The 23,122-nt window shown below is 42.2% G+C and overlaps 1 protein-coding gene across 2 annotated transcripts in view; it reads right to left on the minus strand.

Annotated features, from left to right (window-relative positions):
* LOC137299997 (sodium channel protein type 4 subunit alpha-like) overlaps nt 1-23,122 on the minus strand; it is a 151,547-nt gene that overhangs the window by 61,896 nt on the left and 66,529 nt on the right. For both annotated transcript variants that reach the window (XM_067969061.1, XM_067969060.1), the window contains 3 exons: nt 22,564-22,833; nt 21,605-21,668; nt 9,215-9,356 (listed from right to left, as the gene is read on the minus strand). In XM_067969061.1, the coding sequence (XP_067825162.1) occupies nt 9,215-9,356; nt 21,605-21,668; nt 22,564-22,833 (476 nt within the window). The remainder of the gene's footprint in view (nt 1-9,214; nt 9,357-21,604; nt 21,669-22,563; nt 22,834-23,122) is intronic.

Raw genomic sequence — 23,122 nt, forward strand, 5'->3', positions numbered from 1 at the left:
TATTTAAAGGCACCATGCAGGATTTACAGGTTAGTTGCTAGATTATTGCTTCTGGCTGCTGATGCATTTGTACCTGTTTTTGGAGGTCTCCTATACAGTTGCAGGGGCAGTCTGTAATCACCATGTATTGTTCTCTGATTTATAAATGCGTAGGCTTCGAGGAATTCCTGACATTTACCTGAGGAAGGAGGAAGCCTCCGAAAGCTTGTAGATTTCAAATAAAATCGTTGGACTATAACTTGGTGTTGTAAAATTGTTTACAATTGTCAATCCCAGTCCATCACCGGCATCTCCACATCATGAATACTAGGACTAAGAGAAATAGCCTAAAATTTAGAGCCAAGACTTGCAGGAGTGAAGTTAGGAAATGCTTCTACACACAAAGGCTGGTAGAAGTTTGGAACGCTCGTCTGCTCAGCTGTTAATTTTAAATCTGAGATTGATAGATTTTTGTTAACCAAGGGTATTAAAGGATATGGAGCTAGGTCACAGGTCAGCCATGATCTCATTGAATGGCAGAACAGGCTCGAGGGGCTAAATGCCACTGCCACTTGCTGCCTCCTGTTATGCGCCACCTTCTCCTGCAAGAAAGCGGGAGGTGTGTCGGTGAGTGTGCTGCAGGATGTTTGGGTGATGTGCCTGTCATGGTTGAATAGCTGCCAGTGTGTGTGGCCTGTGAGTTGTGGGTGTGCGGCTTGCAACAGTGGCAATGTATGAGGGTGACAGGAAGCATCTGATTGGAAGATTTGAGTACTGATTGAAAGAGTTTGTTGGTAGGTAGGTGTAGTGCATGGAGCAGTTGATAGAAGATGCCACTTGACAGTTGACTTCACTCACCTTGACCACTCGTGTCAAAGCACTGAACTTCTTCCTGCATTGCATCCATATTCGTAATGCTATGCACGTGGCATTGACTTCGTCCCCTACTGTCTCTTGAGTGTATGTCTGGAGGGCCTCTTTCCCCCCTGCGGATATAGGATGCCCCTCCTTCTGACCACCTCTTGCACCAAGGCCTCTAGTGAATCAGCAGAGAACCTTGGTGCATGCTCTCTCGCAGGCTTGGTACAAACTTAGACCAGCAGATTGGTGAGGTCTGGCATGCAGATTGGAGGATGTGGGATTTAGTAGTGCGCAACCTTTATTCAATGTTTTACCATAACTCATCAGTTTGTAAACATAGGGACAGGACCTGCATCTGTGTTTTATACATGCGATGTCTGATCTCCGTTCAGACTCCGTGCGGACCCGTATCTCATATTTTGCACAGAAGAGGCGCAGGCTGCCTTTAAGAGGCACTCATACAGTATTGGGGCCACCCTGCTGGTGTGCAGCCACTCAACAGTGCAGCTAGGCCTGGCTGCTCACGCCAGAGTCAGGTAAATGACCAGGCAGCATGAATCTCACGTGCTGCCCGCATCGCGACGACCGGTCGCGGGTTAATCGCGCACCGTGACCCCCACGCCCGGATTCGGGGGTTATCGAATTTAAATGCCGCTATCTTTAAAAATGCAGCTTATACATTCTGTGTTATAATCGAATTTTCATTTCTTTTTATTTGTCATGCATCAAACTCAATGGTAGCTATGGTGTAACACAAGTCATGATAATGATTACATGATACCATGCACCATCTGCTCCTCCATCGCCGCATATCAGCTGTTGTGTGGTCTTATTTGGTCAATGAATTAATACAGAAAGAAATGCATTTTTTATCTATTTCTATGGAAGTTTTGAGTCAGACACACTCCAGACATATAAATATTGTGAAGAAGACATCAAAAGAAGGATTGGACTTGCTTCTGCTGATTTTGGAAGATTAAGCAGGATATGGAAGGCCAAAAATATTTTGGTAAAAATGAAGATATGAGTTTATGAAGCGATGGTCATCCCCATATTATTATATGGCTCTGAGTGCTGGTTCATGAGAAATGTTGATGAAGAAAAGATACTAACAGCAGAGATGAGTTGGTTGAAGAGGATACTAGGAGTATCCAGGATGCAAAGAACCAAGAACGATATAATTGCTTGGACAAGAAACAAGGCTTATCCAGAAGAACCAAGAAAGATGACTGCGATGGTTTGGGCATGTTTCAAGAATGGAAACAGCTAGAATACCTTTCATGGCCCTGCACACAGAGGTACATGGAACAAGAAGCCCAGGAAGACCAAGGAAGTGCTGGATAGACAATGTCAAGAGTGACTTGTCACAGAAAAGCAGGTTCAGAACGACAACCATGGAGTGAATTCACTTGGCCCCATCATCGCTGCTGAGCTGATGGATGAGAATTTAGAAGTAGTACATTCTAGATATCACATTTTGGCTAAAATACCAAACAAAATCACATTGAATAATCTTTTTAAAAAAGAGAAAAAAATCCCTGCTATTTCCTGCTGTTGTTATTCTGGCCTTAAGATAATCTGGGATGGGATGCTAAGGAGAGCAGCCAAGCAACTGAAAATCGAGGAAAACTTCCAAAAACTATAATTAGCATCTAATTGATCAATTACTGCTCTATCAGCCTCCTCCAATTATCAGTAAAGTGATGGAAGGAGTCATCAATAGTGTCATCAATTGACACCTACTCACCGGCTCACTGACACTCAACTTGGGTTCCACCAGAATCATTCAGCTCTGGGCCACATCACAGCTTTGATCCAGACATGGACTCAAGAACTGAGTGCCAGAGAAGAGATGAGAGTAACTGCCCTCGACATCAAGGCAACGTCTAACTGAGTGTGATACCTAGCAGCCCTAGCAAAATGGAGGTTGATGGGAGCCAAAGGGAAAAGTCTCCAGTGGCTGGAGTCAGACCTCAGGCAAAGGAAGATGGTCGGAGGCCAGTCGTGACAGCTACAGGACACCACTGCAAGAATTCCTCAGGGAAGTGTCCTTGGTCCAATCACCTTCAGTTGCTCCATCAAAGTCCTTCCCTCTGTCATAAGGTCAGGAGTGGGGCTGTACACTGACAATTCCACAGTGTTCAGTTCCATGCACAATTTCTCTAATAATGAAGCAGCCCATGTCATGTGTGCTTGCAATAGGACCTGGATAACATCCAGGCTTGGGCTGAAAAGTGGTAGGCAACATTTGCACCAAATATGTGCCAAGTTATGACCACCTTGAGTAAGAGAAGGCCAATCCATCTCCCCTCCATCGTCGACAGCAGTAACATATTAACACAGTGATTACAAGAACAAGGCAGAAGATGGGTACTCTGCAATGAGTGGGTCACCTCCTCACTCCTCAAAGCCTCTGTACCATCTCCAAGTCTTAAGTCAGGAGTGTGATGGAACGCTAATGAGTGCAGCCACAACAACACTCGAGAAGCTCAGTGACGTGCAGGACAGAGCAGACTCGATGGGCCAAATGGCTTCCTTCCATGCTGTAACCTTTCTATGATTCTATGATAGTATGACAGAGCAGTTTACTTGATTGACACTCGTGTCACCAGGCTCAATCCGCCTCCTCCATCACCTGTGCACCTGGCTGCAATATGTACCATCCACAGTGCATCATGGTTACTTCAAGAGCAAATATCTCTGCTATGCCTTCATACTGAGAAGGACATGAGCAGCCATGTCATGGGAACCCATAGGTTCCTCACCAAGTCACACACCACCACTATCCAGCAACTACTGACTTGAAATCCATGTGTGCTTACGACTATCCTTGGCTCAGTGGTAGCACTCTCACTTCTGAGTCAGAAGGTCATGGGTTCAAGCCCTAATTCAAAGACTTGAGCACATAATCTATGCTGACAATTCAGTGCAGTACTGAGGGACCTTCCGCATGCAATGTTAAAAACTGCCCTTTTAGGTGGATGTAAAATGCCAATATTAGAGGAGATGGGGATTTAAATTTGGATGGTGTGGCTCCTGACAGTAATGCTTGCTTCAGCTGAGAGACATCTATCTGTTGTGAGCTAGGTCATTAGATTGAACACCCCAATAGGAATGTGTCCAATTATGGGGTAGAAATCACTCGGAGCGGCGAACCAACACTGCTCGCTGCTCCATAGCTTTATACTAACCCACTAACTTAGGTTGGCCACTTCCTCGAATGGGAAGCGGAGAAGAGCCCAGGGTCGGTTCGAGCGAAGTTAGGACCCTGGAAGAAGCGAGAAGATCGGTCTCTCGCCTCGATCAATCAGAGCGCAGCATTTTTGACACACTGCATTCAGTTTCTGCAGGCTTGAATGATTAAACCAGGAAGTGAAAGGTACAACATTAAAATCAATGTAAAAACAGTTATAGGCAGTGAAAAAAAGAAAGGGTAAGAAATAATTAAATAAAATAAAAGAGACAGAAGGGAAAAGTAATAAAAGAAATTAATTTTTTAATTTAAAAATTTTTTTTAATGACCGAGAACTATTAAAATAAGGAGTAATGAGACTCCACGCTATTAAAAAGTTAATTTTTAGTTCTTTGACAGTCATTAAGACTTACCGTGCAATTAAAACTTAGTTTAGACCTGTATTTTTAAGCATACCTGTTTTGTGGTGTACGAGTTACTTCCTAGCTCGGCAGATGAGCAAGTTTGCACTTTTTCAATGATTTCCCTGATTGCAGCGAGCGATATACCTTTAATTCGAAGCTGTCATATAGCTGGCGAACCAATAGGAGCAAGTTCCGGATTTCCATGTTTCATTGAGCATGTGCGAACGCCGAAACTTGCTCCTCCATTTGGCCACTAACAACGGAGAGCACTGCTGAGCTCACCTTTATTTCGGGAGCAATTTCTGCCCCATTGTTGGGGGTATGGGAAGGGATGGAAGGAAAAGACTTAGTGGCATCCCTCAGATCAAAGCACATGTTGGAAGGGGTAGCTTTCATGGCAGTGGGTAGTTTGGCTGTGACCCATTCCTTGGAGGGCAGTAACCAGTTTGATTGGCAGCTCAACTGGCAAATTCACAGACGGACAGAGCTGGGGGAGGGTCAGAAATCTGTTGACTTCCTGTTCAGCTGAGAAATGAACAAAGGGGCACATGGCCTGAAACAGCTTAGTTGGAGCTGGCAGGGAAACCAGGGGTGGATAGTGAGGGTGATCTCTTTAAGTTCAGAGCCAACCAGTTTCAGAGAACCTGATGGTCAGAAGAGTGCATTTGACCCACTATCAGGGACAGTGTGGCATCTTTGTTATATTCTATGTTACAAGGACTGTTACAAAAATGAACTGAAGTAAGGTGAGATTTACTATATATTAATTAGCCCGTTGATTTATAATTGGCTTCATCTCACTAAAGTGTTAATCAGCCCACCTTTCAGAAGATTGGATATGCACTGGTGGCATGCTAGATTACAGTATCCAGTACATATAAAAGAAAGAAAGAAAGACTTGCATTTAGTTAGCACCTTTCATGACCTCAGGACGTCCCAAAGTGCTTATCAGCCAATAAAGTAGTTTTGAAGTGTAGTCACTGTTGTATTGTCGGAAATGCAACAACCAATTTGCCCACAGCAAGATCCCACAAATAGCAATGTGATAATGGCCAGATAATAGTGAGGAGTTTCATTGTTATGGCCCCCCCCTCCCAGGATGTGTTATCTTAGGGGTCGATATTGGGTAGTGAAGGTAAACCCCTGATCGTAAAGGACATGGGATCCACTTCCAGGAAGGCTCAATGACACTGACCCGAGAGAATATCTAGAGCAAGCCCAACATGTGTAGCAGGTGCCTTTACCAAGAAAACTTAGATTACAAGGGGCAGACGTGATCTTTTGAAAGACACAGATCTCATCAATAAATGAGTAAAATTAAGAGCTACAAATCCTTAGCTCATCTTACTGAGTATGTGATTTAGTCAGCCATAGTGATCCTATGACCCACAAACAGGCTTACATTACCAATTCAAGAAAATCTTAAAAAAAAGTCCGTTTTAAAACACAAACTGTTGTATTCCCTCAAATGAGCCTAAAGATTATGGCCTGGAAATTACAATGGGTGGTATTCATATACAAACACATCTTTATGTGCTATTTTAATGGAAGCATTAACCTACTTAAAATAAACGGTTTAACACCCCCGTTAAAATGGCAGACAGAGGAGTTTCGCTGAAACAGGTTAAGTGTTCATAAACTAATGCCACACAGTGTAATTTCAAGGTCCATATCATAATTCAGTTACTTCACAAGAATAAGAAGTTTTACTTTAAGATAAAATAAATGAAATATGATTCTACTGCAATGGCAAAAATATACAGAAGTCATTTTACAAAATCATGTTCTGTGCATGGAGCCTCATCTGCCAGGAACACACAGTGGGAATCTGGAGTGTGATTTTCTGTCCATTAAAATGGACTGAATATTATGGGGTGTCTGCCTAAACTGTGTTCTTGAGAGGTGAGGTGGCTAGAGTTCATTTTTGTAAGATGACCCCTTATAAGAAAATAGAGGGCATGATTTTAGCTCGGAGCCTGGAACCCGATGCGTCTTTAGTTATTCGTGTGGGGAACCCTGAAGCCAAATGAATGCCATCTGCGATCGTAACTCAATTGAAAGTAAGTATTTGTGCTTTCAGGTTTCCCGCGCACCAGGCAGCCAGATTGACAGGCCTGTTGGGAGGGAAAGGAGCCGTGAATCGGAGAGGGTCGAGGGACGGAGAGAGAGACCATAGGCCATGGAAGAAATCGGAGGGGTGGGGGAAGAAGGGAAGACATGGACAACATCGGGTGGGTCTTGGGTAAGATTGGGGGGTCCAGCATCGGTGAGGGGAGGATTCCAGCATGAATCTGGCCCTTCCTGCCTGCTTTCACCTGACGTGAATCAGAAGCAATAGGAAATCCGAACAGGTAAACTGAAATTTGTTTTACTTTTGTAATACACAAAAAATTAAGTACCTCAACTATCGCATTGAGGTACATTCCTCTGTATGATATTCTAATGAAGGCATAAATGAATTCAAAATAAATAGGCTAATGCATCCTTTAAAATATCCAGCAAAGAAATTTCATAACTTGCTCATATACTAAAGAAAGAATTTGTATTTATGTAGCGGCATTCACAACTCCAGGATGTCCCAAAGTATCTAATAGCCACTGAAGTACTTTTGAAGTGTAGTCATTGTTGTAACGTAGGGAAATGTGGCAGCCAATTTGTGCACAGCAAGATCCCACAAACAATGAGATAAGTGACCAGATGATTTGTTCTTTTAAAGTGATGTTGGTTGAGGGATAAATATTGGCCTGCTCTTCTTCGAATAGTACCATGCAATCTTTTATATCCATCTAAGAGGGCAGATGGGGCCTTCAAGACGGGGACTGGAACCCATGCCCTTCTGACTCAGAGGCGAGAGTACAACATTGATCCAAGGCAGTCACCTAATTGTACTTAGAGTGACATCACCCCTTTAGAAATCAAAATTTGTGAAAAACATCCGAGGATTTGCAATATTCATTTAATGTCATTTTTGAAGTTAAGACAAACCTTATTCCAAGTACCATAAAAATACACCCAGGTATTGAATGCCAATATATATCACTGTGTTTAATGTTAATTATAATAGTGTAGATTGTAAGGTAAAAAAAAAGGTTTTGAGATATGGAGGGAATTCCTGTCTTTGGGATTCCTTTGGACCTTGGCATCTCTCAAAGTTTCTTAAGCTCATAAACACACTTTTAGAAACCACCCTTTTTTGTGAGGCTCTCTCAATAACTGCGAGATGCTTCATCGAGTTTATTGGGATGGCACAGAAACATTTGAATGCTGAGGATGAGTGTGGCTATGCCATTCTTAGTAACCAACTTTGGAAATATCGGCGTAGAAATTGTATCTCATTGCATCAGTTTTATGGGCCGCCTCAAGCAGGAGTTAGGCCCCTCACATTTGTAATCGACTCGACTATTCCAATGCTCTCCTGGCCGGCCTCCCAACTTGAACTCATCCAAAACTCTGCTGCCCGTATCTTAACTCACACCAAGTCCCGTTCACCCATCACCCCAGGTTTGTTGACCTACATTGGCTCCCGTTCCGACAATGCCTCAGTTTTAAAATTCCCATCCTTGTTTTTAAATCCCTCCATGGCCTCGCCGCTCCCTATCTCTGTAACCTCCTCTAGCCCTACAACCCTCAGAGATCTCTGCACTCCTCTAATTCTGGCCTCTTGCGCATCCCTGATTTTTATCACTCCACCACTGGTGGCCGTGCCTTCAGCTGCCTAAGTCCTAAGCTCTGGAATTCACTCCCTAAACCGCTCCGCCTCTCTACCTCTCTCCACTCCTTTAAGACATTCCTTAAATCCTACCTCTTTGACCAAGCTTTTGGTCACCTGTCCTAATAGCTCCTTATGTGGCTTGGTGTCAAATTTTGTTTGATAATCGCTCCAGTGAAGCACTCAGGTAACAGCCTGACTACTCTCTTTATTACTGGGTGTAGATGGAGCAATGGACACAGCTGAGTAAGACAAAATCCATTTATTTCGATACAACAGGCTGCACTTTCAATAAAGCAAAACAGGTTTAAATCAAATAAAACAACTGAAATCAAATACTATGTTTTATTTATAGCGGCATTGCAGCTAATACAACCAAAGAAGTGAGTTTTTTTTGAAGCCTCCTCAGGCCAAGCAATGCACTCCTTGCAGAGCATCACGTAATTAAATCTGGTAATAATACCACACATTTTCCTACAACCTATATAATTGGTCGGGGGAGGGGGTGGGAGGGGGTGGGAGGGGGAAGGGGAGAGAGAGAGAGAAATAAAGGAAGAAGAGGAGAGAAGAAGAGCGAAGGGGAAAAAGACAGAAATAGAGGGACCGACTGAAAGAGGAAGAGAAAAGAAAAGTGAGAGTGAGAAAGTAAGAAGTGAAAGAAAAAATAAACAAAAACTGCTATAAAGAGAAGGTTAAGAGTCTCAAGAAATGAAAGAGAGAGAGAGAGAGAGACTGCATCTGGAATTATACCTGAGGCTGTGCCATAGATGGTTGATCTGAATCTACAAGGATTGCTCATGGTTCTTGCTTTATCTTAGCCCATTCCCTTTAAGGCCCATGGCTTCCACACTCTCAGTGCCACCAGCAATGGATCTGTGATCAGCCTGTTGTGAACTGCAAGGTCTTGGGCCTTGTCTGCTTAAACGCCCTCATCAGTTCTTGGGCATTCATACCAAATAGTATCACGAATACTGGCAAAGTTTCTAACATTCTACTCAGTGATCTTGTGGTGGGGAGTAATCATAGAAAGAAAAATATATTCAGAACACAATGGTTGCTAACACTTACCAACTGGAAGAGATTTTCCCAGTAGTCTTGTGTCATGAGTCGAAAAAGTGCCAGAAATGCCCAACCAAACGTATCATAACTGGTGTAGCCATAGTTTGGGTTTCTTCCAGCTTTAATACACACATAACCTTCAGGACACTTCCTGGAAAAGCCAGCAAATAAACAATTAGAGAAGATTCAACACCAGACAGTGATGGCATGATATCTATCATACACCATTATCAACAAAGAAAGAACACCCTTAAGACAGCCCAAAGAATTGCACAATCACTGTTATTATGTAGATAAATGCAGCAGCCAATTATGCACACAGCAAGGTCCCACAAACAACAATGAGATAAATAAGCAGGTAATCTATTTCAATGGTGAAAGTTGAGGGATAAATATTGGACACTGGGAAAACTCTCCTACACTTCTTCAAATAGTACCATTGGATCTTTTCCATCCACTTGAACAGGCAGACAGGGACCTCAGTTTAACATCTCATCCAAAAGCAACACCTCTGACAGTGCAGCACTCCTGCAGTGCAGCACTGAAGTGTCAACTTAGATTATGTACTCAAGTGCTCGAATGGGGCTTGAACCCACAATCTTCTAACTTCAAAGCAAGAGTATTACCACTGAGTCAAGGCTAACACTGTAACAAATTCTAGATGTGTTTTACACAGTCACAGGAGAAGGAATTGAAGTTTGGAGTGGAACTAGAGCTGAAGCCTGTAATTTGTGATCATACACACAGAACATTTTTTTTGCTGCCTGATTTCTAGTTGGAACATAGAGATGTTTCAAATTTCAGCACATTTACATGCAATCAAAATACCAAAGAGACAGCAAATGTTATAAGAAAGAGGCAGATAGCTATCAGAAACTATTCTATTATTGTTATGGTTCTCACAATTTTTGGAGAGCAGTAGAGCTGGCTCTCAGTTGAATGGACGTTGTAAAAAGAGATTAAAACAATGCAGATATTGTTTTTGTTGATATCTTATACCTCTGGAATGAAGTAAGTACACTTCACAACTAGATCATTCATTCTCACTGCCTACCTGAGAAAGCCTGTGCCATACTCTTAAAGCAGGCGAGAGGAGATACAGCAACAATAAAGCGAGTCCATCGCAATAGCCCTGGACGCAGCCAATTGATATCATTTAATACAATGGGTCCAACATTCCTGAGAAGTGGGAGGGCACAAAATGGGTGGATTGCCCACCCATTGTGGTTGGGGGCAGGAATTTCAGACGGAATCCAAATCCACTGGGTTTCCACCCTATACAACCTGTGGCCCAAATTCCAGTGGGGACGGGTGGCAAGTCTTCTGCTTGTCCCTTACGCCTACAACAAGTTCTGGGGTATGGGCAGGTCAGAGGGCGTTTCTGGGATGCCCTGGGAATTCAGCCATGTGCGTCACTTGATAGGCCCAGCAGGACCTACAACTGCTGACAGCAGGCATAAATCCTCTACTGGGCCTTAGGAAGGCCACAACACTGCCAGAGAGAAATATAAATCAATCAATCTCAGAGAGATTACCCTCAAAATGCTGCCTCTTTTTGCCTTAGTAACATTCAAAAAAATTAAGTGCTCTTATTTCGTTGGCCACTCTAGATGCCATGTTGACTACTGCCCGTTTATCTCAGTGGATTCCTCTGTTGCACCTCAACAGGCGTGGGCCACACATCCCGATTAATGGAAATGACCCCGTCCCACGATTTTGGACAAGGTCATTGTCAGGGGATTGTGGCAGCTGGAAGTCCCACTCTGTCACACTTCCTTATTGGAGGTGTTATGTTTCAGAGCAGCTGTTAAACTGAGGCCCTGTCTTCCACTTCAGACAGATGGGCTGAAGGGCAGCAAGTGCATGGAAACACCACCACCTCCAAGTTCCCCTCCAAGTCACAGACCATCCTGACTTGGACATATATTGTCGTTCCTTCATCGGCGCTGGGTCAAAATCCTGGAACTCCCTACTTAATAGCACTGTGGGAGTACTTTCACCATACAGGCTTCGATGGTTCAAAAAGAAGGCTTTCTCAAAGGCAACTAGAAATGGGCAATAAATGCTGGTCTTACCAGCGATGCCCACATCCCCAGAATGAATAAAAGAGATGTGAAAGATCCCATGTCACGATTTGAAGAAGTGCAGGGAGCTATCCTGGCCAGTGTTCATCCTTCAACCAAAACAGCCCAACTGTCTATGTATCTTATTGTTTTTTGAGTCATTGCTGCATGCAATTTAGCTGATGTGTTTGCCTACAAAACAACAGTGAATAATTGACTCCTGAGGATGAGAAAGGCATTATATGAATCCACGTTCTTTGTTTATCAAGCCAAGTATTGACCCTGGGACTTTTCTGGTCTGTAAGGCTCAGCTACTCGCTGGTAGATTTGGAAGAATGTTAACTGGAAGCATCCTCAATGCTAATCACTTCCTTGAAGCTAAACATGATCGAGCCAATTATACCTTTTTTAAAATAAAAATTGAAATTAGTTTGCTTTCACTCATTCAAATGGGATGGAATTGTATTAAAAATTACATCACATTTGATAAATTAATGGTAAAACACTTATGCTGACATATTCTCAGTTCCTGCTATTCCCATCTGAAAATATCAGAAGTCAGGCCCCACTTGATAACCCAAGGTCATTGCTATCAGATTCAGTGTAATTTATGGTAGAGCATCTATCGTATCCGACACCAAATCATATGTTGTCCAGCAGATGCACCGAACACCGTACCAAATATGCTGCGGCAGATTTTCCCCCTACTCCAATGAAGCCAAACCTGCCGACCCTGCAAGTGTAAAGATTAGTGCTTCTCTTTTTTGGTTGGAATTTCACTTCTTATAAAGTGAGAAAAAGCCATCAAGCCTGCTCCGTCCATCGTCCATTTATGATTATTCTATGATGGACTTCCCTCCCACCACCACCTGTTTAGCCTCCAAGGAATATTGAGATCCGTCTCGTACCTCTCCTGGGAAAAAAAATCAAGCATTGCAATTATTATCCCTATACTCCTCAATCTCCATTTTCAACACCATCTGTCTATCCAACTTCCCTTTAGGGCGTTGATTGACTCAATCAAGTGCCTTTTCAGAGAATGTTGTCTCCCAAATCCGCATCCATCGTTCCCACAACTTCATGTTTGAATCTCCATTATCAGGTTTTTGCCCATGACACAGCACTGAAACAGCCCTAATCAAAGTCACAAATGACGTCCTCTGTGACCGTGGTGCACTATCAACTTTTCATTCTTCTCGACCACTCTGCAGCCTTTGACATTGTCGACCACACTATCCTCCTCCAACGCCTCTCCTCCGTTGTCCAGCAGAGTGCGACTGCACTCGCCTGGTTCCACCAAGTCTCTCTCAACCATCATCCCTGTGTTCGCTGACCTACATTGGCTCCCAGTTCTCCATGGCCTCCAATTTAAAAATCACATCTTCATGTTTAAATCCCTTCATGGGCTCATCTCTTCCTATCTCCGTAACCTCCTCCATCCCTAAACCCTCCAAGAAATCTGCATTCTTGGGCATCCCCCACTTCCTTCACTCCACCACTGTCAACCGTGCCATCAGCTGTCTAGGTCCTAAGCTCTGGAATTCCGATGCTAAACCTCTCCCCCTCTCCATCTTTCTCCTTTCCTTTAAGATCCTCATTAAAACCCACTTCTTTGACCAAGATTTTAGTTACCACTTCTAGATCTCCTTCTTTGGCTTGATGTCAATTTTTATCCAATTATGCTTTTGTTTCAACTTTAAGGTGCTACATAAATGCAAATTGTTGTTGTTTGTTGCACAGAATTCCAATATTAATAGTTTCTGCACTTTACAGTCACTTCTTTAATGTCATGGGAGAAAGTTTGGAGATTCTATGTGGATATGTGTTAAATGAACATCTTTAAAAGTGCTTTTCATAACCTTGTGAGCACATTTTTGTTTCATAAGAACATAAGGACATAAGAAACAGAGACAGGAGTAGGCCATACGGCCCCTCGAGCTTGCTCTGCCATTCAATAAGATCATGACTGATCTTCTACCTCAACTCCACTTTCCCACCCTATCCCCATATCCCTTGATTCCCTTAGTGTCTAAAATCTATCGATCTCAGTCTTGAATATACTCAATGACTGAGCATCCACAGCCCTCTGGGGTAGAGAATTCCAAAGATTCACAACCCTCTGAATGAAGAATTTTATTCTCATCTTGGACCTAAATGTCTGACCCCTTATCTTGAGACTATGACCCCTAGTTCTAGACTCTCCAGCCAGGGGAAACAGCCTCTCAGCATCTACCCTGTCAAGCCCCCTAAGAATTTTATTCGTTTCAAAGAGATCACCTCTCATTCTTCTTATCTCCAGAGAATATAGGCCCATTCTACACAATCTCCCCTCACAGGACAACCCTCTTATCCCAGGAAACAATCTAGTGAATCTTCATTGCACCCCCTCTAAGGCAAGTCTATCCTTCCCTAAATAAGGAGACCAAAACTGTACACAGTACTCCAGGTATGGTCTCACCAGAGCCCTATGTAACTGCAGCAAGACCTCCTTACTCTTATACTCCCACTCCCTTGCAATAAAGGCTAGCATACCATTTCCTTTCCTAATTACTTGCTGTACCTGCATGTTAACTCTTTGTGATTCGTGTACAAGGACACCCAAATCCCTCTATCAACATTTCTTAGTCTCTCACCTTTTAAAAAATATTCTACTTTTCTATTCTTCCTACCAAAGTGGATAATTTCACATTTCCCCACATTTTACTCCATCTCCCACCTTCTCGCCCACTCACTTAACCTTTCTATGTCCCTTTGCAGCCTCTCTGCATCCTCCTCACAGCATACTTTCCCACCTAGCTTTCTATGGTCAGCAAACTTGGATACATTACACTCGGTCTCCTCATCTAAGTCATTGACATATATTGTAAACAGCTGAGGCCCAAGTACTGATCCTTGCGGCAACCCACTAGTTACAACCTGCCAACCCGAAAATGACCTGTTTATTCCTACTCTCTATTTTCTGTATATTAATCAATTCTTAATCCATGCTAATATATTACCCCAATCCCATTAGCCCTAATCTTGTGTAACACCCTCTTGTGTGACCCCTTATCGAATACCTGATTGAAAATCCAAATATACTACACGCACTGGTTCCCCTTGATCTACCCTGCTAGTTACACCCTCAAAAAATCTAATAGATTTGTTAAAAACAATTTCCCTTTCATAATACGGTGTTGACTTTGCCTAATCATATCATGATTTTCTAAGTGCCCTGTTACTGCGTCCTTAATAATAGATTCTAGCATTTTCCCTACTATTGATGTCAGGCTAACTGGCCTATTGTTCCTTGCTTTCTCTCTCCCTCCTTTCTTGATTAGCAGGGTTACATTTGCTATTTTCCAATCCACTGGGACCATTCTAGAATCTAGGGAATTCTGGAAGATCAAAACCAATGAATCCACTATCTCTGCAGCCACCTCTTTTAAAACCCTAGGATGTAGGCCATCAGGTCCAGGGTATTTGTCGGCTTTTAGTCCCATTAATTTCTCCAGTACTTTTCTTTACTATTCTTAATTACTTTAAGTTCCTCATTCTCATTAGATCCTTGGTTCCTCACTATTTCTGGTATGTTTTTTGTGTCTTCTACTGTGAAGACAGATACAAAATATTTGTTTAATGTCTCTGCTATTTCCTTATTCCCCATTATAATTTCCCCTGTCCCTGCCTCTAAGGGACCCATGTTTACTTTTACTAATCTCTTCCTTTTTACATACTTGTAGAAGTTCTTACAATCTGTTTTTATATTTCTTGCTAGTTTACTCTCCTATTCTATTTTCTCCCTCTTTATCAATGTTTTGGTCATCCTTTGCTGCTTTCTAAAACCCTCCCAATCCTCAAGCTTACTAATCTTTTTGGCAAAATTGTAAGCCTCTTCTTTTAATCCAATACTATCCTTAACTTCTCTAGTTAGCCACGGTTGGATCGTTTTTCCCGTGGAGTTTTTATTCCTCAAGGGAATGTACATTCATTGAGAATTATAAATTATTTCTTTAAATGTTCGCCATTGCTTATCTACCATCATATCTTTTAATCTAATTTCCCAACCTACCTTAGCCAACTCACTCCTCATACCTATGTAATTGGTTTTGTTTAAATTTAAGACCCTAGTTTCGGACTTAACTACATCACTCTCAAACATAATATGAAATTCTATCACATTATGATCACTCTGCCCTAGAGGATCCTTAACTATAAGATTACTAATTAACCCTGTCTCATTACACAATACTAGATCTAAAACAACCTGTTCCCTAGTTGGTTCCTCGCCATATTGTTCCAGAAAACTGTCTTGAATGCATTCCATTAACTTATCCTCCAAACTACTTTTGCCAATTTAGTTTGCCCAGTCTATGGAAGATTAAAGTCCCCCACGATTGTTGCATTACCCTTGTTACATTTTCCTCTAATTTCTTGATTTATACTCTGTCCAATACTATGATGACTGTTAGGGGGTCTATAACCTACTCCCACAAGTGTTTTCTGTCCCTTGTTATTTCTTAGCTCCACCCATACTAATTCTACATCCTGATTTTCTGAGCTAAGATCCTTTCTCATTACTGCCTTTATCTCATCCTTTATTATCAGGGCTAACCCCCCCACCCTCCTTTTTAATTTTGCCTATCTTTTCTAAAAGTCAAGTATCCTGGAATATTTCATTCCAAGTGCATCATTCTGGAGGTATACCATGGCCAGTCTGATCTACCCGCAGGAAAATTACAGTCTCTATAGAGAAATATGAGTCTTTCTCTGCTAAAGTGTGTACTTTTTATATTGTTTTTCATCCACATGCAATGACTTCTAAATCTTAACATAATAGGAGCTTCAAAGGGAAAATTTATTACGTTTTCTTAACCTATTTTTAAATGAAGCATCTTCTGCGATTAAAAGAATAAAGGCAACAGACCCTCCAATATCTGTCATAATGAAGGGACCCTCCCCCACCCCGAGGATGTTGGAAATTGGCACAATTTTGGTCCCCAAATTTTAGTCTTATCTGTAATGGTACAATACTACACAAGACACAGGAAAGAAGACAAGTGCAATATAAATAATATCAATTGAATTGTATCTTTCTTGGGCTGTGAGGTTGATTTATGTAAGCTAGGAAGAGGTTGATGTTAACAGCTGTTCATTGAGGCAATGGGCGAAATGTTAAACCCCAAGAACGGGTGGGTTGGGGGCGGGTGGGAGTTGAAAATAGTTGTTTTTTTGGGTCGCAACCTCAAAATTTTTGGACTTTGCATTCCCAGTGGGAAGCCTGTACTTTTATGTGCCGACTTTAAACCCAGAAATAAAGCCGGGAGCATGGATCACGGAAGTTCCAATATATCCTTAAATCTGGAAAGATAAATTCTTCCATCTTTCTTTCTACCCTTTTTAATATTTCCAGTATGGGGCAATCCCCTCTTTTTCTCACAAAATTAGGTTTGGGTGGGGGGGTGGGAGGTTGATCAAGGACTGACCAGGGTAGTTTGATGATAGCCAACTTATGTAAAAATGGGAATTTATCATAATCAAAAAACTTCAGGGAACATCCATCTTGATAAGTCCAATTTCATTTGATGTCTGTTGTCATTTTGTACTGACCCAGTACCTTCAGTCCATCACAAGGGTGACAGAATTACAATTGGTTTTAATTGTAAGAGGTGTTCAAAACCTACCCAGAAAGTTACCATCACATTCTTTGGACCACTCCATCGAATGTTATACATTAACCTGGATAAAACTCACTGGGATTGGATGGAGGATCTGGGATTAGATCTGGATGATGAAACATAGGAGAATATACGGCAAGAAACTCACCAGATAACCACTGCTAACAGACTCTGGGAGTTACAAATTTTTGGGAGAAGCTGTTCAGTCTGTTAAATATATCTTGTTTCATGACCATCGTCTTTACAGGGACATGGTCACCGTGACTGGAACATTGAATGTCTGACTCTAAACTTGTGTGTCCCTTTGATTGCATTCTATACCATTCATGGCAATGTTACTGGTTCATTGGTAGCGGTGTCAGCCATGACTCAGTGGTAGCACTCTCGCCTCTGAGTCAGAAGGTGGTCGGTTCAAGCCTCACTCGAGAGACTTAAGCACATAATCCAGGCTGACCCTCCCAGTACAGTACTGAGGGAGTGATGCACTGTCAAAGGTACTGTCTTTCGGATGAGACATTAAACCGTGGCCTCATCTGCCCTCTCAGGTGGATGTAAAAGATACCATGGCACCATTTCGAAGAAGAGCAGGGGAGTTGTCCCTGGTGTCCCGGCCAACATTTATCCCTCAACCAAGATCACTAAAACAGATTATCTGATCATTATCTCATTGCTGCTGGTGGGATCTTGTTTTGCGCAAATTGGTTGCCGAATTTCCTACATTACAACAGTGACTACACTTCAGAAGTACTTCATTGGCTGTAAAGTGCTCTGTGATGTCCTGAGGTCATGAAAGGCGTATATAAATGCAAGTCTTTCTTTTTTACTTTATAACCTAGAAATTACATTTGGGGCTATCAATGGACAAATTATTATTTTGTTCATACAAGAAAGAATGAATTTGCTTTCATGGGCACCTCATCACATCCTCAGGATCTCTGAAAGCATTTCACAGTCAACAAATTACTTTTGAAGTGCAGTCAGCCAATTGGCATACGGTAATGTCCCACAAACAGTAGATGAGATGAATGACAAGGTATCAAATTATACATAGGGTGTTAGCATGTACATCGTTGCTTTTGATTGTGTTGAAATAATGGCCAGGATACCAGGGGAACTCCTTGTTTTCTTGAAATAGTGCCATGGGACCTGAATAGGCAGACAGGGCGTTAGTTTAATGTCTCATCTAAAGGACAGCATCTTTCACAATACAGCAGTCTCTCAGCACTGCACTGAAGTGTCAAACCAGATTATATGCTGAAATTCTGGGATGCAACATGAACCAGAAGCTTCAGGCTCAACGGCAACAGTGCTACTAGTTGAGCAAAGCTGACACAAAATAATGTTCGATATACTTGCCTTAGAGGCGGTGCAACGAAGGTTCACTAGATTGATTCCTGGGATGAGAGGGTTGTCCTATGAGGAGAGATTGAGTAGAATGGACCTATACTCTCCGGAGTTTAGAAGAATGAGAGGTGATCTCATTGAAACGTACAAGATTGTAAGGGGGTAGATGCTGAGAGGTTGTTTCCCCTGGCTGGAGAGTCTAGAACTAGGGGACATAGTCTCAGGATACGGCCATTTAAGACTGAGATGAGGAGGAATTTCTTCGCTCAGAGGGTTGTGAATCTTTGGAATTCTCTACCCCATATGGCTGTAGATGCTGAGTCATTGAATATGTTCAAGGCTGAGATAGATAGAATTTTGGACTCTAGGGGAATCAATGGATATGAGGATCAGGCAGGAAAGTGGAGTTGAGGTCGAAGATCAGCCATGATCTTATTGAATGGCGGAGCAGGCTCAAGGGGCCATTTGGCCTACTCCTGCTCCTATTTCCTATGTTCTTATATTCTTATGTTCTGTCTGCTAATTTAATGTAGGTCTTATCCTGTTTATTTTAAATGGGTGGATGTTGAAATATCATATGAACATGTTAAGTGTTTGCCTGTTAATAGAGCAATAACAATTTCTAGGTCATTATCTATCCATTTGATGGGTATGGTGTATTGGACACTGCTGGTTTGAATATTTTCTTTCTGAACTGTGTGATGTAGGTGGCCTATTCTTTCTCATGTATTTATCAAATGTTGCATAACAAATAAAAAGATATATTTTAAAAGTTTTTGCCTTATTTACCCTTTGAAATCTCCTGTCTTATTAACATCCCATGGACATCGCACGGCAAGGAGGGGTTTATCTTGACTTTTCAGCAACTTTTGGGTGGAGTGCGCTGGTTAGCCGCCCAATCTGGTTACAAAGTGGCCTCCACGATTTTCAGGCCTCATTTAAATCTGGCAGGTGAGCTGTGGGGCTTCAAACAAATGTCCCAGAACCACTCACCAGATTGAGGCCTCAAGTTCGGGCTGGGGCGGTCGGCAGCAAAGTAAGTTATGGGGTGTGGTCCTGATCACGGAGGGTGGGGGTCTCCAGGCAGCAATGCCACAGATTATTTTTGTGGGCCCTGAAGGACGCTCCTCCAGGAGCCATAAAAATAATTCAACACTTACCTTTAGCAGGCCTCTTCAGGACCATCGCCTGTGGAATTGGTTAGAGACTCGACCAGTTCCGACCTAAAAGGCAATTGGGGACTGCGTTGGCCTGGTTCCATTCTTATCTACCCAGTCATAGCCAGAGAATCACCTGCAATGGCTTCTTTTCCTGCTCCCGCATCATTTTCTCTGGAGTCCCCCAAAGGTATATCCTTGGCCCCCTCCTATTTCTCATCTGCCCCTCGGCAACATCATCCAGAAACACTTCAGGTTCCACATGTACGCTGACAACACCCAGCTCTACCTCACCGCTGCCTCTCTCGACCTCTCCACTGTCTGATTTGTCACACTGTTTGTCCAACATCCAGTACTGGATGAGAAAAAATTTCCTCCAACTAAATATTAAGACGACAGAAGCCATTGTTTTCGGTCCCCGCCACAAACTCCGTTCCTATTTGATCCTGGGATGAGCTTCCGACCACATATCCACTCCATCACCACGACTGCCTACTTCCACCTCTGTAACATCGCCCGCCTCCATCCCTGACTCAGCTCATCTGCTGCTGAAACCCACATCCATGCCTTTGTTACCTCTAGACTTGACTATTCCAATGCTCTCCTGGTCAGCCTCCCATCTTCCACCCTCCATAAACTTGAGCTCATCCAAAATTCTGCTGCCCGTATCCTAACTCGCACCAAGTGCCGTACACCCATCACCCCGGTGCTCGCTGACCTACATTGGTTCCTGATCCAGCAACGCCTTGATTTTAAAATTCTCATCCTTGTTTTCAAATCCATCCATGGCCTTGCCCCTCCCTATCTCTCTAACCTCCTCCAGCGCTACAACCCTCTGAGATCTCTGCGCTCCTCTAATTCTGGCCTTTTGCGCATCCCCGATTGTAAACGCTCCATCATTGGAGGCCATGCCTTCAGCTGTCTAGGCCCTAAGCTCTGAAATTCCCTCCCTAAACCTCTCCCAATCTCTTTCCTCCTTTAAGTCGCTGCTTAAAACCTACCTCTTTGATCAAGCTTTTGGTCATCTCCTTACATGACTTAGTGTCAACTTTTGTTTGATAATGCTCCTGTGAAGCACCTTTGGACGTTTTACTACGTTAAAGGCGCTATATAAATGCAAGTTGTTATTGTTGTCCTATTACATCATAGGACCCCGACTTCCATAGTCAAAGTGGCCTATTGCCGGAAAGAGGCAGATGCCTTGGATACCAAGCGCTAGGCCCCCTTTTAAATGGAGTCAGCTGCATTGCCAAAGTTAACCAGGTTACCAACCCCATTTTGAAGCCATTGCCTCCCCGTTAACGCCAAGAGAAGGCAGTGAAAATTGGTCCCTGGGAGAGAAATGATTAGGAACAAACTGAGTACTTAGCAAGGGAAGATTCATTTCTTCATTAAGGTCTTTAGAATTAACAGGCAACTAGATTTGGTGGCTTGATTAAAAAACAAATTATACATAAAGGTATTAACATGTATGTCCTTGTTTTGTTAATTATTTTCAGTATTTTAAACTCGTCCCTGTGTTACACTATCACAGTCAAGAAAGAAAGAACTTGCATTTTTATAGCACCTTTCGCGACCTCAGGACGTCCCAAAGCACTTTACAGCCAAATAAGTGCTTTTGAAGTGTAGTCACTGTTGTAATGTAAGAAACGCAACAACCAATTTGTGCACAGCAAGGTCCCACAAACAACAATGAGATAATGACCAGATAGTCTGTTTTTAGTGATGTTGGTTGAGGGATAAATATTGGCATGGGATCTTTTACATCCCCATTTAAAACAGGTTGACGACTGTGTTAAAATAGCACAGACAGAAATTTACCTCAAATGTGTTAACCAGCATGCTAAAAACAGCCAACAGAGGAAATTAAACCTCATTAAACCATTTTATGTTAAAAGGACATACTCTATATCCTCACGTATAGGACGAGCGATTTATGCCCTTAAGCTAAAAGCAGGTGGTCGTGTCATATGCATGTCATATCGTCCCCCTGGCCTTTCTCCTCACAAAGATGGTGGATCCAGCAGCACCTTATCAGTGCATTCCTGGCCATCAGCTGTTGTTTCACTCCTCCGATGCTTAATATTTAAACAATGACCTAGCGATAGACACAGCTTGAAGGTTTCTGCGGACTAACTGTTATAGCTGAAATGAAAGATAAAAGAGGAGACAACCTACCCAGCGTCTGAGCCATTCCCACACAGCAGAGCGTCATCGGCATTTTCCAGAAAGTAATGATTTTCTTGATGTTGAAAAGAAACACACAAAAATTTTAGCATCCTTGGGTCACACTGACTTAAAAATGAAAATATAAATTCTTTGCTACTGTGACATTAAGGTCGATAGAGAATTCTCTCCCTGTTATTAGTGTCTCCCATTTAGTGTACCCCATTTACTGCACCTAACTTTGACTGACTCGAGTCTACTCCCATTAAGTATCTAATTTATCTTCATACTTGATAGGAGATTATACTTAAAGTTGTAGATTTGGGAACTGCGTGGTCCAGTGGGTTATCCTTCTATCCTTAAGACCTGGGTTTTACTCCGTTCTTAAGTAAAGGAGATTGGATGTCCACAACCTTGTTCCCACAACAAAAAACTGCCATTAATTTACAACAATTGGCAGTGAATACACATGGATGGCAGATGTATAGAAGCGAGATGTTACTCAATTATTGCAGTAATGGGTGCTGAAAATGACATTAAGACACTTCGTAGGGACAATTTAGCACTCACGATATTCTTGACCTGAGAATAATAGATGCTGACAGTAGTTGCAAACAGTGTGTGGGGGGGGGGGGGGGGGAGGAGAAAGTCCTTCCCCAATTCCTACACAAAAAAAATCCCTTTAAAAAATGTTAAGGAAACAAGTTAGAAAAACTATTTTATGCATTCAGTTTAATTATAATTGAAGATGACTTAAAGGGACTCATTGCAATGGGTAGACTCTAAGAGATGGAAAATAATTAGGTTACCCTTCACAGTGATAAGGATACAGACTGTTCATGACACTTTACCAGAAACATCCTTTATATTTATACATTTAACAGAACAAACTTTCATGGAATCAAGTAAGGAGCATTTTTTTGTTTGAATATGTACTTAATAAGAATACAGGTAAATGGCATAGACTGTACCTTTATTATTAACATACACATCCCAGTTGAATCCTCCACTGTAGTTTCTCAGCAGGGTATCATTGTCCATCCCTGACCCGTTTTCTATAAAAGTGTCATTGTATTGCAGTTCTCCTAGTGGTGGCCATATCACACATTTGTGTCTCAAATTCCCCATAAACAGCTGAAGACCAATAAGTGCAAATACACTTAAACAGAAAACCGTCAGAATCATCACATCTGATAATTTCTTTACTGACTGGATCAGAGCTCCGACAATAGTTTTTAACCCTAGTGAACAGAAAAATAGTTGTGTGTTAAAATGAATCCTGTGTCTATAACACGAGATCTAAAAGATGTTCAATGTGTCACTAATGCACTCGTTTCAATAGTTGCATCAGTAACAGCATTGAAAGTAGTTCTCCATTTAAAATTCAGTCCACATGGGTTTTACTTTTAGCAAATTATCCTGAAAAGAATCAATTTTAAATTATTTTCTTCACAACTTTGAAGAGCCCCCTGCCATTTTATTTCCTGATTATATTCTATTTTATCCTCCTCTTTTCTGCTTTCCTCAAGG

The sequence above is a fragment of the Heptranchias perlo genome, chromosome 30, assembly GCF_035084215.1.
Source record: "Heptranchias perlo isolate sHepPer1 chromosome 30, sHepPer1.hap1, whole genome shotgun sequence".
In the NCBI taxonomy this organism is placed as follows: Eukaryota; Metazoa; Chordata; class Chondrichthyes; order Hexanchiformes; family Hexanchidae; genus Heptranchias; species Heptranchias perlo.